Source organism: Carassius auratus, chromosome 32 (genome assembly GCF_003368295.1).
Source record: "Carassius auratus strain Wakin chromosome 32, ASM336829v1, whole genome shotgun sequence".
Taxonomy (NCBI): domain Eukaryota; kingdom Metazoa; phylum Chordata; class Actinopteri; order Cypriniformes; family Cyprinidae; genus Carassius; species Carassius auratus.
This window is the reverse complement of record NC_039274.1, coordinates 15341478-15359968: the sequence shown is the minus strand read 5'-3', so window position 1 is coordinate 15359968 and position 18491 is coordinate 15341478. Positions and strand designations below refer to the sequence as shown.

At 38.3% G+C, this 18491-nt stretch overlaps 1 protein-coding gene across 4 annotated transcripts in view; it reads right to left on the bottom strand.

Annotated features, from left to right (window-relative positions):
- Positions 1 to 953: 953 nt before the first annotated feature.
- The window catches only part of LOC113051696 (A disintegrin and metalloproteinase with thrombospondin motifs 18-like), a 52696-nt gene continuing 35158 nt past the window's right edge, over positions 954 to 18491 (bottom strand). For all 4 annotated transcript variants that reach the window (XM_026215658.1, XM_026215659.1, XM_026215660.1 and 1 more), the window contains 7 exons: positions 14552 to 14672; positions 13832 to 13958; positions 8482 to 8686; positions 6374 to 6568; positions 4783 to 5031; positions 4509 to 4686; positions 954 to 2657 (listed from right to left, as the gene is read on the bottom strand). In XM_026215658.1, the coding sequence (XP_026071443.1) occupies positions 2539 to 2657; positions 4509 to 4686; positions 4783 to 5031; positions 6374 to 6568; positions 8482 to 8686; positions 13832 to 13958; positions 14552 to 14672 (1194 nt within the window). In that variant the 3' untranslated portion in view covers positions 954 to 2538. The remainder of the gene's footprint in view (positions 2658 to 4508; positions 4687 to 4782; positions 5032 to 6373; positions 6569 to 8481; positions 8687 to 13831; positions 13959 to 14551; positions 14673 to 18491) is intronic.

The following is an 18491-nucleotide window of genomic DNA, read 5'->3' as shown; positions in this document are numbered from 1 at the left end:
TTGGATGGGAAACACTATTTGTAGCGGAGTGTTTTTTTCATGTGTTTATAGCCTATTATATTATTATGTCTGTCCCTTAGTGGCGCATTTTAAATAACGTTTTATATTTGCACAGAGAACAAGTCTGCTTTCCTCGTCGATAATATATTAGGGAGTATTTTGTCTAAAATCCACTTTGCTTCTGGCTTGATGTTCATAGTAATTTGTTGTGATGACAGAATATCATTTTTCATTCTTAAATATTGCAGCATTTTCATCATTCAAGGGCTTCCTGTACTCGCCTCAATCTCTCCAAGCACTAGTGGAAAAAGCGTCACTAGAGGAATACGGTAAATCAAATACTTTTTATTATAAAACTTTCAGTGAAAATATTAAATATCACACTTACAGTGTGGTATTATACAGGAAGCTCCTCTCCAGACAACACTGTAGCCCAGGAACTATTTTGACATAGTAATAAATTACACACTTTTTCAATTCAGACAGTGATGAAAGACATGAGTCATCCTTTGTACATAACATACATAACATCACGACAAGGCTAAACAATGTATTTTTCATTTGTTCATGATTAGGAACACATTAGTTGGGAAACATATTGTAAGAAACCAAACACGAGTTCATTAATGGAGATCCAGAAGTTATACAACCAATAAACGAAGGTACCCTTTGAAAGGGTTCAGACAAAAAGGACAGAGCACTCTGCAGTGCAACATCTACTTCTAAAAAAGTGAACTTTTGCACTTATTAGTGTATGCAAATATCCCTTCAAGGGGTTGGGAACTGTTAATGAAGTGTTTGGACTGAAACGAGGACAGAATGAGTACTTCTTCTAAGCCTCATGTGCCATCTGTTGCGATTTTTATTGTTAGAGCATGACCGTCATACCTGAACCCTGGGAAAGCTTTGCTAAGGTGAGACTCCACTTTTCCGTAAAGCACAAAATAGTGTTCCAACAACTTCATCACTCAAACAGATAGAAACAGAAAGAGTTGAAGAACACTAACAAAGTAAACTTAGATGAGGTTCCAAGTCCCGAGAGGCTTGGGTTTGAGCATGACACTCGCTCCTGCACACTAATTGGTCCCTACAAAGTGACTGAGAGCGACCTGACACGCATCTGGGATGAGCTCTCGTACACCGCATGGGAGATGGCTTGTATGAACCACAGACAAATTAGACTCACATACTGGCATCCCTACACAAACATAGTTCATCTACCAATGGACCCACTACATATTTCAGCAGAAGCACTGATCTTCATTAATGATAAATCTATCTTGTCTGCTTTAGTCTTCTGTGGCAATCAGACAGAATTGTGACTCAAACTTACAGGTCACACCAGTTCCACAGAGAAAATGTTTGCATGTTAATGTCTGTTAAAATTAGAAGCCTACGCACTAGAGATGTGGATGTTGTCTTCACTGGAGGAAAGCTTTTATAGCAAACTAAACACATTAACAAATAAAATATACAAGATGAATTGTTTTGAGAAAAAATAAAACAAAATTATGATGGAATGAGAATGTGCACTGCACTTCTTATTGCACCCGAAAACACTGATTCAAAAGATTTGCTGATTCAAACTAAAGCAGTCCTGTAAAGCAGGCAGTATTAATGTGAGATCACATGTGGCTTGGTTTGAAAGTGACTTCTGTATGAGCTGTGCTTCATCAATCACTACATTATTAAAATTAGACAAGGGACCATTTTCACCGAAAAATTCACAAATGCGACCACACCTTTAGACTAAATGATTACAGGTTCAGGAGTTGTTCACTGTGAAATGTACTGTTTTTAAAATGAAGATAATAACAAAACAATAAAAACTGGCTATAGCTAAACCATTCGTCCAACAAATGATGTACAGTTGTTGCTGTAAACACTCTGCTCTGCCCCTGGTTTCTTCTGATTGGTTCACTGTTTAGAAACTGACATTTATGAGCTGTGCTGTGTCAAACATTGAACTTCTGTTAACTTGACACTTGACAACATAGCGAGAGGTTAAAAAAGCAGCAAGATATGAAGCAACGGTAAAAGACAACCATCAAGAACACGAGTTTTCATAGATGAAACTTTTAAAAACCAGTGCAGTGGAACATCCCTCAGTTCTGTATATCTGCTGGTAAACACACGGTTTCAATGGATTCTATAGTACTTCAGATGTGTACAGTCTCACCAATGTTCATCTGGTGCTCTTCAGTGTGAACTGATGATGGAAGTCTCTTTATGGCTTAAACTGATGGTCACATCTCCAATCATAAGAGAACAGATATATTTACAATATAAATGTTTTGCAGATTGGTTATTAAAGAACCACAATTCTAATTATGATACACCACAGATGAAGCCAGAAACAGGTCCAGTTTTCCAATGTACCAATGAATTTTTCGAGTTCCTAGTCCAAGACACGGTCCACTGGTATGCCTCTTTCTTTACCACATCTCGCAAATATCAACTTTGTCCATAGTGGTCATCTGTATCACAATGATTTACAGATCTAAGAGAAGCGAGGAGGCTTGTGGGAAGATCTTCCTCTTACAGTCTTTTGGCGGAACAGGACTTGCAGCATTGTTGACCGTAGAATTTGTGATTGCAAACCCCATGCTGAGGCACCAGATGACACCAGCTGAAGAAGTCGATGCAAAGATGGTCTTCTGTTAACAGAAAGACACAATGACTATTATTTATTCTAAGCCTTAAAAACTACAGTGCTGTTTAGTGTGAATCGAGACATTGTGGCGATGTTGCAAAGCACTTGGAAATACTGCACCGGCATACTGATAAGGACCTGACCTGCTCTCTGAAGGCTCTCAAACTCAGTTTTCCAATGAGAATAAACAATTATGCCTACACACACATACCTATTCTCTATGGAGAAGAGATTTTTATGTCTTCATTATCATTATAATTAAGCTGTGACTATTATTATTTGAGTGGCAGACAGTCATTTGACCTACCAATGTGGTTTTAAATCATGTAAAAAGTACATGTTTTTATCACTACATAAGGAAAAAGTGAAAACGCCACTGATAGCTTGATGATATGACACATATGTAAACAAAGAATCAATAACCAATTAACAATGTGGAAAACATTTGTGCAATTGGAAGATTATTTATCTAAAGCAATACATTTTATCAGCATGTTTCTTGAGAATCCAACCCATGACGTTACTAACTTCATGCTCCACCAACTGAGCTACCGAACAAGATATGAGAGTTCATAACAAATAAACATTCAGCAGTATTTCATCACCAATGAACATCCAGTGGTATCCACATTCAGACACTAAGAGTACTGTTGAGTGAGATAAGAGTTGAGGTAAAAGTTGGAGTGGTGTAGTGTTCAAGACTCAGGGAGGGCAACCATAAATTGCTGGTTTGATTCATTAGCCAACACCATAGTTCCTATGAGCAAGACTATTGGGAATGTTCCTGCAAAGAAGTGATGAACTAACAATGAGAGTAGATTAGCTGCATTTCACTTCTTATTGTTAAGATAGTCTGGTCATGCAGATTTATGTACATCTTGGAGAAGACCAGGCAATTCCTACTTTAATCCGCAGCAGAATTTTTTATCTATACTCTTTTAACTTCTAGATTATAACGCTCTGCTAGCCAACTGGCTCACATGCCCAATAAAACCTCCGCAAATAATTCAGAATACAGCTCAATCTTCACTTCACGGCTCAAAGACACTGGAAACTACACACATACACACACACAATCTCAATTTCATGTTCATCTCTGTTTTATTCTGTACTTTTCTGAACAAGTCTTGTGAGTTTGTATTAAAGTGCATCTCATGTTAATGCCTCTCTGGGATAAATTGTTATGTTGTATTGCTTACAACACCAGAGTCTTGAGTTAGATTCTCAGGAACATGCAAACAGATAACGCACTAACCCCCAGTTTGACAGATAAGGCTTAAACCTAATCCCTGACTAAAATCTAAGTCTGAGCTGTTTCAACTGAAAGAAACTTGCTCTGACTGATCTTAAAATATATCAGTGCCTTTATTTTGTCTCAAAATGTATGCCAGTAATGTTTTTTCTAAGGCACATTTATAAAATTCACTTAAATGTCCTAATTGAACTATGGACTAATCCTGGTCTAAACTCTGACTGTAAAACCAGGCCAATTGTGATAAAAAATATACACTAAAATTCAAAAGTTTAGGCATCAGTATCCTTCAGAAATCATTCTAATAAGCTGATTTCGGTGCTTAGGAAACAATTATTGTTAGTATCACTGTTGAAAACAGCAGTACTGCTTCATGTTTCTGTGGAAATCACCCATTTTTCTTTAATAAAAAGAAAGTTTAAAAGAGTATATTTTCTTTAAACTTTTATTTAACTTATAACGTCTTTACTGTCACTTTTGCATCCTTGCTAAAAATATTACTAATTTCTTAAAGTCTCACTGACCTCAAACATTTGAAACAGGTGTGTACATTGGATGGTCTTCTAAATCAATAAAAAAAAAGTGAGCTAAACCAGCTTGTACCTTTAAGTGTAGGTGAGGGAGGTAGGACAGGGACTGGAACTGGACCAGGACAGAAATGTGTATTGCAAGCACGTGAGCTGATGGGTCTCTGATGAGGTAAACATCCCACTGACAGACGCCCTTGCCTCAGACACTGAACGCTACGTGTCTGGACCCCACCACCACAGGACACCGTGCACTGAAAAACACACAGACAGGACAGGAACATTAGATGTCTAGAAGAATAGAAATGGAACAGAACACAGATTGGTTTTGATGAGCTAGTTGAGCATACCTGCAGCCAAGGAGAGGAGTACCAGCCCAGAGTCACAGAAGTGCCAGCCCTGTCTGGGCCAGGCTGGAGGATCTGGGGCGGTGGGGGCTCTGGGCAAGGGCCATTATTACAAGCTTGTTCAAGGTCTGCTTGGGGCTTATGGAGGTTCCTGCACCTCCTCACAGGGAACTCTGTGTAGCCTCCTTGGGAGTCTTTCTCCCCACATTGCAGCTCTCTTCTCTTTACTCCTGCTCCACATGAGGTTGAACACTGCAAAAACAATCAGACAAAATAATAAAGTACATAAGTATACAAGTATATGCACATAAATACTTCACTGACCCTTCGCTACAAGATCAACTCATTCCTCCTTAGCAGTGTGTTAACAATGCTGCTAGATTGGAGGAGAGAGATACTGAAGTACAAATGCAGACTGGAAAGTGCCACTTAGCTGTCTGGAATCACTTGGCTTTAAATATACATGCACAGATGTCGATCTAACCACTTGCATATAATAACATTTACATCGCAAAGCTGGAATACACTACATGACTTTTCACATCTAAGGAGATTTCAAAGCACTAGGCACCATACACTTGCTGCAAGTAGTTACAGAGAAAAAAACAGGACATCATACACTAGACTACTGAGGATCACACAGTACCAGACTTTCAAGCTGATTCAAAATCAACAAAATGAGCATCTTTGCTAGAAAAAGCATGATTTATCATTTTATCGTTTTATTATGTTGTTTTCATTTATAAATGAAAACAACATGTATTCTTAAATCGTCTCAAAAGATAAAAAAAAAAAATGTATATCCTTAGCCTGGTTGGATTTATAGTCTGAAGCTAAAAAAAGAAGTCCATCATACACTAAGCGATTTTCAGTTAAATCTATCAACTTAAATCTGAAACAATATGTAGTAAACACCCTCAAACTGCTAATAAACAACTTTAAACTTGGACTTCTTTGACATGTTAAACTTCTCTGGGTAATTTCTTCCGTTCAATCCATTGAGGTCAGACACAGGTAAAAACACAAACACACTGGAGAGCTGCTTTCTGAAATTCAAGTAATATTTCTAATTGAAAGTGACTAAAGCTGCTTTGTATATATTTTTTAAGGTAACGCAGCTTGCGGTAAAGCAAACTATTGTATAAAACACTTATATAAATATGATGCGACTTGACTGGAACTGCATAGCTTGTGCAAACATATCCACATCACTATGACCGGATGTTTTCTTAACTGCTGTTTTCTCACCACTGTCATTTTTGTTGTGTGTTGATAAAAGCACGCAGCACATATCATCAGGATGTTCGCTACCAGTATATCACTGCAAAGTATTTCAAACTTTTGTTTTACCCTTAACATAGAGAGAGAGAGAGAAAAAAAAATTGCCATGAGTATAGCTAGTATGCTGATGCAACCCCTCTGGTCCATCTTGTTCTGACTGAATATGCATTATGAGATTTTCATGACGGCATCTCTTTAACATGCCCTTGATTCTACATCAGGATTCACTGGGTGAACATATATATGTGCTACATATGAACTGTTTGTGTGAGCTCTTCTACATAACCTCTGATATTCCTATGAGGGGCCTTACCTCTCCCCAGGTGGTAGTGATCCACTGAAGACGCTCATTCCTGGGACAGCGGCTCAGCACACAGGCCTCCTGGGCTTTGGGCTTCAGGTGTAATTTACACATGCTGTCAGGCACCACCACAGCCCTGGCACCTGGATTGGTGCTCCTGCAGAAAACACTACGCTTCTTCAACCCTCGCCCACAGGTCTTAGAGCACTAGCGTGAAGGAAGGAAAGAAAGACAAACAGGGAGAGAGTGAGTTACCCTCATGTGGTCTTTGAGTGATGTTAGTTTCAACATTGTAAAGGTCACAGTGGCATGCAGTTCACCTCAAACAAAAGTTGATATGAACTCTGGAGACAGGCAGTGCGAACTCAACCTGACCTTTAGGAGGAATTTACTCAATATCAACTACTGCTGCAAAATCTTCTCAGAGATTTATGATTTAACATATTACATAAGATTAGACTGGGGAAAAAAAGGTTAAAGAATTCAGCACTGCTGCTAATGACAAAATGAACTCAGGAAATGTGTTTCGGAATTCTCTGGCTTTTGTGTATGAACACTGAAAGATAAATTACACAAATGTATGCACAAGTATACACAAGTAGCAACAGCAAACGTTATTACTAAATCTTAGATTAAACCATGTGTAAAGTAGTAATTTATCTAATATAAGACTTGCCAACAACACTAAGGTTTCAGAAAGGACACTTTGTGTGGTCATTTCAGAAGTCCAATACATCCAGAACTGATTCTTAATGATAGCGATGCAACAGTAAAACAGATGGAGCACAATGTGCTACATGTGCAGTAACAGCAGGGGGCAGTAGTGTTTCAGCACTGATCTGGCATACAGAACGTTTTCCGTCAAGTTGTTCTGGGCATCTAAAGCCTTCACCTCATTCTCTGGTCACTTTTCAAAATATAATATGCATGTGTTGTAATTTAGGGAAGGATTTTTATGAAAGGGTATAGCAGAATTTCAGAAAAATGCTCTGGTCAATCTCAGACAACTAAACATTATTCATTATAACTTGATTATTTACACAGTGGAAAATAAAATTAATGGGTAAAAAATGTAATTGCCGTTTTTTAGCCTCATTGACAGAAAAAAAAGTTAGCTTATATTAGGTTTATTGTACATGAGCTTAAAATTTACATTTTACATTTAGTCATTTTGCAGACACTTTTATCCAATGTAACTTACAATTGGGGGATACATCAAGCTCTTAAATAGGCTACAAGCTAGAAAGAGAAGGAATAAATAAAGCGAAATAAATTTTTTAAATGAAGTCGAGTAACTTCGAAAGAGATGATTTTTCAGCTGTCACTTGAAAATTGCCAAGGATTCAGCATTCCAGATAAGGGTGGGAAGATCATTCTACCAGCCAAGAATGGTGAACGCGAATGTTCTGGAAAGTGATTTTGAACCTCTCTGTGATGGTACCATGAGGCGTTGCTCACTAGTGGATCTCAGACTTCTGGATAGGATGTAAATTCATAGTAGTGAGTGGAAGGAGGCCGGTGCTGAGCCTGTGGCTGTTCTAAATGCAATGTCTTGAACTTAATGTGAGACGCAACCGATAGCCAGTGCAAGGAGATAAAGAGGGGTGTAAAATGGGCTCTTTTGGGCACGTTGAAGACCAGTCGTGCTGTTTCAACTTCAAGGTTAACTTGAAGTTAGTTTTAATGGTCCCACTTTATATTAAGTGGACTTAACTACTAGTACTTACATTTAAATTAATCATTTGGTACAATGCACTTTGTGTTCATACTGTACATGTTTTAACATTGTAAATACCTGCATTTAATTACATCTTTAATTAATTACTGTAATTACATTTGTAACTACACTGTTGACCCATCCCTTAAGGCCTGTTCATACACCAATCATGATTACTATAAAGATAACTATAAAGACTATAAATCATGTATTTAGTGCCACACGATCCTTTAGAAATCATTCAAATATGTGGATTTCCTAATCAATAAATCTTAATAATGTTACAAAATACCTAATTTTCTATTGACTGTAGCTGCACACCTGATGATGACATTCTATTATTTCATTGGAAAGAAACAGATGGAGGTAATGTTATGTTGGTTGCATGTTTATGCAAACATACCTGAGACCAGGAGCCAGTGCTCCACTCTGGAGGACATGTCTGTGTATTGCAGGGCTGTAGTTGGGCCGGAGCCATTACTGGACATAAGGAGTGAGCCGCAACCTCTTCCCGCTGGTACGTCACCTTCCTCATGCAGCGGATGTTCCGTGTCTGCTGCCCACCTCCACATGCTCTACTGCACACTCCCCATTTACCTGTCGTCCAACTGTCAAAGACAAACAATTTGACCTTCAGGTGTGAACCTTGTGTTTGAACACTTCAGCACATTTTAACATGGAAGAGGACATTTTACACCCATATGGCACAGACACGTGAGACGTATACACACACATGGCCCTTTTAAACAAAATCTACATAATGTGATGATCATTAGACTATTACAATATGATTACTCTCTAAACCACATGATGAAAAGACTAATTAAGAAACCACATACATTTGTTTGCACGCACCCGACCTCACCCTCTCCTGTGGGCTCATATGGGCATATATAAACATGCACTTATCCTTTACAATGAAGTTCCCAGCCTAACGATTGAAATGTTAGAGATGAATCAAGAGGTGCAGACATCTTGAGTTCAAAAATACAATTTCTAATTCTGCACTATATGTACATTACAGAATATTACAAAATAAAAATTTGATGGCAAGTAAATGAGACACTACAAATGTTTCACTACAGCAATATGATTAACAACAGATGCCATGAATCAATGCCTTCTTTCTAAATACTTATAACAAATTAGCCTTTGGACACTTTGTGCTTATATGTGAAATTGAAAAGAATATGAACTGTGAAAAGAGTTTTCTCAACAAGCTGAGTTTTCAGCTTTCATTCTGCAAATCATTCAAAATTTCTGATGTATTAAGAGAGATTTCATGTTATTATTGTCAATACTGAAAACAGATGTGCTGCTTAATATTTTTGTGGATAATTGTTTTTTCATCATTATGTGATGATTAATAAGTTCAAACAGCATTTATTCAAAATATATATATATATATATATATATATATATATATATATTTATTTTTTTCAGTATACAAAAATAAAAAAAAACTTTTACTGACCCTAAACAGTAGTGTATAATATGTCTATTTTTGGTTTAATTTTCCACACTTCCATCAAATAAGACATTATTTTTGTGGACTAAAGATAATTCAAATTTTGTTGACTTTAGATAGTGGATATGACATGATAAAATATAGACTAAATTGAATGTTTATTTATGTCTAAAAGGAAAATGCCAGAGAAGCTTGGTTCCAGTGCTCAGACTGTAACTCTGAAAAGAAACAATTTTCTCTCCCCCTCGTCCTCTCCTTGCCACATAAATGACAATGTGTCATTGGTCGAAGAGCTGCCTTGGCGTGCCTCACTGCAAACCACTGCTGGCATTTTTTTTACATTTTGTATTTCTGGAATCTTTCAATAACTCGCATATTTCAAGCCATACAATTAAAGAAGACATATCCTTGGGGTCAATGCTGTGGACTGCTCCACATTTCCGGATACGGTCCGATTTCGCTACCATTATCTACATGTCTACCCAGAATGATGCACCCATAATAGATACTTGTTCCAAATCACTCAATGAAATGTAAGCTACCGTTGGTCTTACCGCGGGACAAAGGCTGAATTTTTAGCGCTCTCTGAGGAATGGTTTGGGTTTGGAAGCATTTGTAAGTTTAAGAGCACTAAGAGAACCATCTACTTTTCTAAACCCATGTGACATTTTTTTTGTTTTATGCTAAAAATATTACTTTAAACAGACCAAAGCATGTGCTCTAACCACTTTAGCTATGTTTGGTTGTATGATATTGGAATTTCTTTTATTGTTATTCATTATAGTCATCTTTGGTCTTTTGGGGTGATCAGTTCAAAAGTTTAGTGTGAGTAAATTTTTTAAAATGTTTTTGAAAGTTTCTAATGCTCACCGTGGCTATAATTTTATTTTTATTAAATAGAGTAAAACAAAAATATTGGGAAATATTATTACAATTTAAACTAACTGTTTTCTATTTTATTATATTTTAAAATCGAATTAATTAATTATTGTGATAGCAAAGCTTTTCAATTTCTTTCAAATATCATAAAATGCTTATTCGGTGTACAAGAAATACTTCTTATTATAATCAATGTATTATCAACAGCGGTTGCTTTTTTATTAATTCATAAGTAATGCATCTTTGCTGAATACAAAAACAAATAGTAATAATTTCTTTACAAAAAAATCGTTCTGACCCCAAATTTTTTAACAGTAGTGTATGTGAGGTGGTCAATTTGACAAAAGTCTGGTAAAAAAAAAAAAGAAGAAGAAATATTCAGAGGGCACTGCAAAAGTCTTTAAGGCATGCACATTTATCTTTTCATGACATTTTAGGAAACAAATCATGCTGGCCGCTTCTGGGCCCAGCCCGTGTTTGAAGTCACTGCGATCCACGCTTCACAGAAGCAGCAGGCCAGCATATGCAGCCGGAAGCAAGTCATCAGACTGATTCCCGTAGGCCATTGTACGGAGATTAGTGCTCAATTCCTTGCTGGCTAGACGTGCTCAATCCCCACAGGGATGCGGTCTCTCTTGCTCCATAATAAAACATGGGCAGACCTGTCAACACTAAAGATATTTGCTGGAAAGATAAGCAGAAGCTTCTGTCTTGCTCTCCTGTTTTGAATGCATGCCCATACTTTTTCTGGAAGTGTTTCCAAAGGATATTTATTTTCCCTTTCCTGCACCTTTTTTTTAGTTTTCCTCTTTTCAGCAGTCATAAATCAAAGCCTCAAACAAATAATGTTCCGGGAGTCTGAAGTCGATATCTTAAGGCCGTGATGTTATTCAGTATGGAGAGAAACAGACTCGGCTCTGCATACAGTGGGGAAGGTCATTAGTAACTGTGGGATTTAGGACCTGTCTGTCTGAACAATAAACCCACTTACAGTATGAGCTACACTGAGAGAAAAAAAGAGAGAAGAGAGAAGAAAAGCAGAAGGCCATTTAAGATTTAACGTAATGCCTTGTCATACCTATGTTTGAAAAGCTCTAAAAAGAGATGAAAATGAAAACTCTGTCATCATTTGTTCACTTTCATGCTGTTCCAAACTTGCTAGACTTTCCTTCTTCCGCAGAACACAAAATGAGATGTTATGAAGCATTTTTTTTTTTTGAAAATATTAATAAATGAAAGTAAATGTGTCCAAAAACAACACTGACTAAACAGACATTTTTCATAATATGTTTTTTTCGAGTTCTGCAGAAGAAGAAGAAAGTCATACAGGTTTACATTTACATTTAGTCATTCAGCAGATGCTTTTATCCAAAGTGACTTACAAATGAGGACTAAAGACAAAACAAACAAAAAAAACTGCATGAGAGAGACTAAATGATGATGGAAGTCAAATCTTTGGAGGAGTTATCCCTTCAGTAGCTTTTCCAGTGTAGGTATGACAGAGTAACTAACTTCCTGTGTGACCCACAGGGTGGTGATGTCATTGAGCAGTGACACCAACAGAAGGAGTTTAGGATCACTGGTCATCTCTGCTGGTAATCAAAGCCTCTCTGCTCACCACGTTAAAAGTGTCATAGGGTTACAGGCACACATTGGTGGAACCAGTGCAGTCTGTCTCGACATATCCAGCACCGCCACAGACACGCTGCTCTCCCGTCAACCCTGCTGTTGTTTTCAATTACACTGTTATTGGACTATTTGTCAGGCATTGAATGGGACAAGCCAAACTGGTTAGAGCTTGTTGCTGTAAGGAAATAATCATATGGTCTTGATTTCCCCTTTTAACATTGCCTCGCCATAGCCCGCACGTTATAATCATTCGCAGCCAACATTTCACACGACGTAAGGCCAAAGAGAAAGAGAGAGCAAGAAGGACGGAGGGAAGACAGCCAGGAGGGGTGATTTGTTATCAGAGTTTCTAGAATGGTGCGTCAATGACTTTCACTCTGGCAAGTGAGGGATGCAGGGTATGTAGATGCTTCTGTAAGGGAAGAGATCAGTAAATCAAGTCAAGTTGAGTGTTGCTCTTGTTGGAATGGCAGCGGGACTCTCAAAAGGAAGATGGACCGGCAGATTGACTTCAGCTTTGAGACACCAAGAGAAAGGCTGGTTTGAGCAGTCCCTTTCATAGTCTCCAGAGCCCCGAGGAGGTTTCTGACACCTAGACTGAGAATGTTATTCCCAGGGTCCCTTGTGAGATGGTTCCTGCTTTATTTTCTCTCTTTTGTCTATGCAAAAAGATCACTAAGCATGTTTTACACACAGTACAACGTGTCTATCCATTTAATTTGCCAACTTCTGGAAAGTTGCTTTTTCCCATTTATCTTCCTCATTTCCAAATATAACACATATCCTTTTCACGCATAACACTCACTGTAAATATAGTGGAAGACTTCAATAAATATGGTTTCGATTCTTGGAATATCAACAATGTCAACAAAAAGACAAGACAGAACGAGAAACTAGTATTTGTATGTGTCTGTATGCCTTATTATGAAAGCTGGTGTGTGTGTGTGTATGTATGTGGGTTTGAGTTTGTATAATTTAAGAGGTGCGTGTGTGGCAGGCTGTGGCTTGGAGCTGGAGTTTGGGCAGTGAGGGTGCAGTCAGTCCCTGTCTGGAGGCTATGTTAATCCTGTTTTCTTTAAGGAATGAAACAGAGAAAAGAACCCAAGGAAGAACATGATTTCTCAGAGCTTTAAGCTGGGTTGTGCTCGTGCTAAAGTCACCACAGCTGATTAAAGACAGACATACCAGGGCACTGTGCCCACCAATAGCACTGGAGAGTACCACTGAAAAATTAAACTAAGAATGCTTTTTAAATTCCATTAAAAATTTTGAATTTAAATGAAAGTAGCAAACAGGTTTGAAATTAAGGCAGTTTAATGAAAATATAATTTTGATTACTATATAAGAAATGTAATAAATAGAATACATTTTTAACTACAAAAGGAAGTTTGGTAAAGACTATTGATCTTACTTTGCATGAATCATTCATAATTTATTTTTTACGTCATTATTTATTTAATTTTTTTGCCTCCATCCAATTACCAAACAATTTTTTTTTTGTTTGTTTGGATGCATACTATGATGCTACTTCCAGTTTAAAATGTCTTTCAAGTCTTATGTACAGGTTTTAACATTATTCCAATTTAACTTCCAATTCAGCTACTGTGTTGGGTTTGAAAAATTCAAATTTGAACTAAATGACTGAAATGGGGCTAAATCTTAAATTCTAATTTGTGTCCAACTCTGCTGGAGAGAAGCAAGCATGGAACGCGAAATTCAGACACACATTCAGATCACACACTCATTCAGAATTACACACACAGACACAGACTCTTACTAAGCAGGGCAGGGTTGTGTGTTACACAGGTGAGAGCCCACCACAGGTCTGGTCTCAGGGTTGCAGAGTGAAGAGTTGACCTGCATGTTGTGATCCTGCAAACAAATGGCTTTCATTGAGACCCGACCTGAAAGAGATATAGATAGATACAGAGAAGTGTAAACACAACTACTCTCTTTGGACATTTTGCAGAAATCCAGCTAACATATGACTTTATCATGCAATAAACTAATGCATCCTTTGAGTAATCTTTTGAAAATGGAAAGCTTGGAGCACACTGTCCTTGAATAGTCATTCTAGGGATTATGGGAACTCAGGATGAACGGCAGTACTGTTGTGTGGCTTCTGTTGTGGCAAACAAAGCCGGGCCTCTGTCAGTGTGAGAGGCCCAGAGGTCGGCTCTAAAGACAAGCATGAATGAAACTGTGTGAGAGCGCAGATAAAAATCTGTGCTCTGGACGTGTCATAGTGCTGTCTGTCTGCAACCATCACTCAGACAACTGACAGCGAATGGAGGAGCTACTACCACAGAGATAAGCCAATTAGATTGAGAGATCTGTGAGAAGGAGGGGCCACTTTTTGTTTTTGCTCATAAAGGTGTGTTTGATGGACCTGGAAAAATACACACATACGCTTCCTTCCTTACCATCACACAACCACAGCTCTCTCACCCCTGAGTCAACAAAGCAAACATTTACTGTACATACAGAATCAACTCACCCCCAGCACAAGATGCTGAGCAGTCAGAGCGCACCACAGACCAGGTGTAGTTATGCTTCTTCTCAGGATGGGGTAAAGTGTATTCCCAGGATATACCAGGATTTTTACCCTGAAGAAGAATCTGTGGAGGAGAAGAGATGGACATAGGTTGGTGAAAACAATCAAGCAACAGGCTTCTGTCTATCCAAGTACACACAACTGTTCAAAATCTTGAAGTAACTGGCAGAAATGTAATATTTTTAAATACTGATTCTACAAGGATGCATTAAATTGATGAAAAAATGTAATGTAATTTAAAATGTTACAAGATATTTCTATTTTAAATATACTTCAAACATTCGGTTCACAGAAGAATCCTAAAAAAACCTCTTCAACATTAATAATAATAACACATAATAAATGTTTCTTGAGCAGCAAATATTAGAATGATTTCTGGAGGATCATGAGTAATGGCTGCTGAAAATTCTGAGTTCACTGTGAAACACAATGGTGCCATGTTATTTTTGATCAACTAAATGCAGCCATGGTGAACATAAGAATCTTCTTCTTTGTTTAACATAAAAAAAATATATATATTACGAACCCCATACTTTTGAACAGTAGCGGACATAAAACATACAACAACTGAATATATGAAGGATTCAAATACACACATGCATCACCTCGGTCTCTGTCAAGCACTTTATAATGAGGAAAAAGTCAAAGTCAATCAAATTATCTAGATCTGTTAGTTTGAATATGCAATGGCATGATTTGAGTTGTTTACACAACGAACTGTTAACATGCTGATTTTCTTGTTAATGTTCTCATATTCCAGCAAGGGAGAAGCTGCCAGGGTGTCTGCTGCTGTTTTGTGGCTGTAGCTCCACTGGGATTGAGAGATGATTACCACAGCTCCTGGTGACGCTGATCTGGAGGGATGCTTGAATTTGACGGTCTATGTGTCTGAACTGAAGCTTGTCATCTTGGAAAATGGCACAAGTGGACCAAACTGTGGGTTGGGTGAATCAGAATATTTTTATATAGTGGTGTACTGTGAGACTTTATTTCCCAGCTAGATTTACATTGATGTGTATGTTTCAGTAGGCCTGTATGCAAAAATTTTGGTGGCTGTTCCTAGAGAAGTTCTTGTACTCATTCATGTGAGACTAGACCACAGAGGAAGTTCAGTCAGTTCCACACTAAATCTGTGTCCAAGGCCACTGAGGACAGACCGAGGATAACTCTAATGGAGTGGAAAAGTTCTCAGACAAGAAGAGGACCTTTGTTTTTACTCAGACTTTGCCACACTGGGATTTTCCTCAGACTGTTTATAATATAAAAATGCAATGACACCAAATTCACTGGAACTGGTAAACCACTAAACTATATGTGGAGCTAAACAAGGATCGAATCTTAAGGGTCACTGGAGAGTTGCAGCAGTGTTTACACAAGCCAACGGTAATTGCAAGGCAGCCCAAATTTCTCTTAAGTAAGAGTGTGAAGTTAAGTAGTGGATTAGGAAGATGCCACCCATCCTCTAATTACTATGGATTTACCCTCAGTTAATGTTTTGAATAGGAAGTTTATGGCAGGCTGCTGCTGATGTGGGAAGATTATGCTTAAGTCTGCCACAATAAACACAATAAACCAGTCTCAGCGCTCTGTCAGATTATCGTTTTAGCTAAAACTATCCAAGATCTTTACTAGTCAAACTTCTGTTCAATTTAGTGTCATGAATACATGATTTACATTACAGATGGAGAGGCATGAACTCATGGGAATTGATTGTTAATGTTCAATGAGATGCAGGTGAATGTTGAGATAAAACCACAAACTGAAAGTAACTCCAGACCTTTAGAGGAGGAAATAATCTATCAACAGAACAGCAGAAGATATTGTGTGGTATTTGAAGGTTGGAGGATTTCCAGAGGAAGTAAAACAAGTATACTGAAACACAGTGGCAAGTTAGCAAACTTTTTAACATGCTGTATCTTGGCTCAGTCTCCCTCTGAGTGTCCAGACTGAATCTACTGCCCTGGAATCGGACCCTGCACGCTAACCTGTTCTAAGATCGTCCAGATTTACAGTTGGCACTGAACACAGAGCAACTATTCCAGAATCAGGCACAGGAGGAGGTCTCTGATCCATCTGTGATCCGGCTAGCCATCTGACTATGGATACAACACATGGGGAAACTCTACCTCTTCTGATCCTGGGTCAAGACCCACATGAGTCCATTGCACCATGTCTGAGCTCTGATATAGGAAGTCTAGAGTTTCAGTCTTAACATATGCAACAAGAATCACATTTTTAAACATCAATTCAACATGCAAAACAACCTTCCCCATCCAAATACTGTAAAAGCTATTTTTCTGATGCTGCCTTGCATCCTCTTTCATTTTATGTTGCAATGAAAGCTTCATCTGATTTGCTCCTAGCTCTAGATGCCCCTCTTTCGCTCCAGACATTCTGAATAATGAAGGAAAATCTGGGGTAATTACTAAACTACAGGACTACTAGGACAGGTTCATTATCAAGCACTCCCAGTATAGGGTTACTACACAAAAATCCATCTGTGCCCTGGCTAGAAGCATAGCAGTGTAGCTACTGTCAAGAAGAAACGAGCGAATGAAAGACTGATGAATGGGATCACATCTAAATGAATCACTCTGGACTGGCATGATACTCTTAAGGCATTCCACAAGAATGTCAATACTTAAATAAATCCCAAAAAAGAGTTTAAAATAGAAGCATGTCAAGTTTGAAAGGAACTACTTGGTTCCCATTTCTCAAAATGCATTTTCCGAAGCGTTCAGTAAGGGTCTTGAAGCTGATACTTTACATTAAATCAAGAGATCCAGCCAAGCATAATTGACCAGCTGCTTCCCTCGAATTGCGACCTCAAGCCTCTCTGATCTACTGAGTTCAATTGCAAAAATCTTTTAATCTCTCTGTACCCTACTCTTCTTTTTGAAATTACAGAGCATACTTAGAGAGATTAATGCAATCTCATCTGCAAATCAGACCTCTGCTGCCACCACCCACCCTGGGAAAAATTTAATGAAGAGAGGGCATGTGGGCTGAAGAAATTTGGAAGTATGATATAATGGATCTGGATTTATATTAACTGGTAAGTTATCCAAGCATGCCATCATGATATTCTTTCTTGGAGTCAAAATTATTAATTCAAACTTTACAATGACTGTATGATGGTTACAAGACAGCAGCATAAATACTGAATTGTTTGATGCTACAGCATTATCCTTCCCACATAGCAAACAGACATGCCCCAAATGTGGCCTCAAGCTGGCACTGCTGGCCTCCTGTCGGCAATGGCCATGTACCCTTTCACCCTGAGCTGGGTTAAGTGTGGCAATGATGGCACGGCGTGGATGAGGCAAACAATATGAGGACCGATTGTTGGTGGGAGAAGTGTGGGCCAGATTAGTTAAGTGATATGTGGCCCAAATCAGGCTACCCAGACAGCAAGCAGTTTCGGCCCAGTTCTGGCCCACATCTGGCCCACATGGATTTCATGTGGGCCAGATGTGGGCCGGATCTGGGCCAACACTGTCTGGGTTGCTGTCTGGGATGTTGCTGTCTGGGAGCCCACAGAATAGGGGCTGGTTGCATAAAAGGTTTAGACTAGTCTTAAAAGTTAGTCATCTAATTTTGTTCTTTAAGACTGGTCAACAGTTTTTACATTTGGTTACATAAAAACATAGATCCAAAATGATTCCAAAATGTTAGACTGATTACCCCTTTGTTAACTGCTAAGTTGGTCAAACTGGTTCTGAAGCTACTGTCTTAAGATAGAGGCTAAGCTTATGCAACTGGCCCCAGATCTACACAACACAACACAATGGCGATAATAGGTTTAAATGATTCTTCTGAAATCTAATAATCTCCCTTATCCCTGATTCAGATTTGTGCAGATATATGAAGCCCCCTTACTATA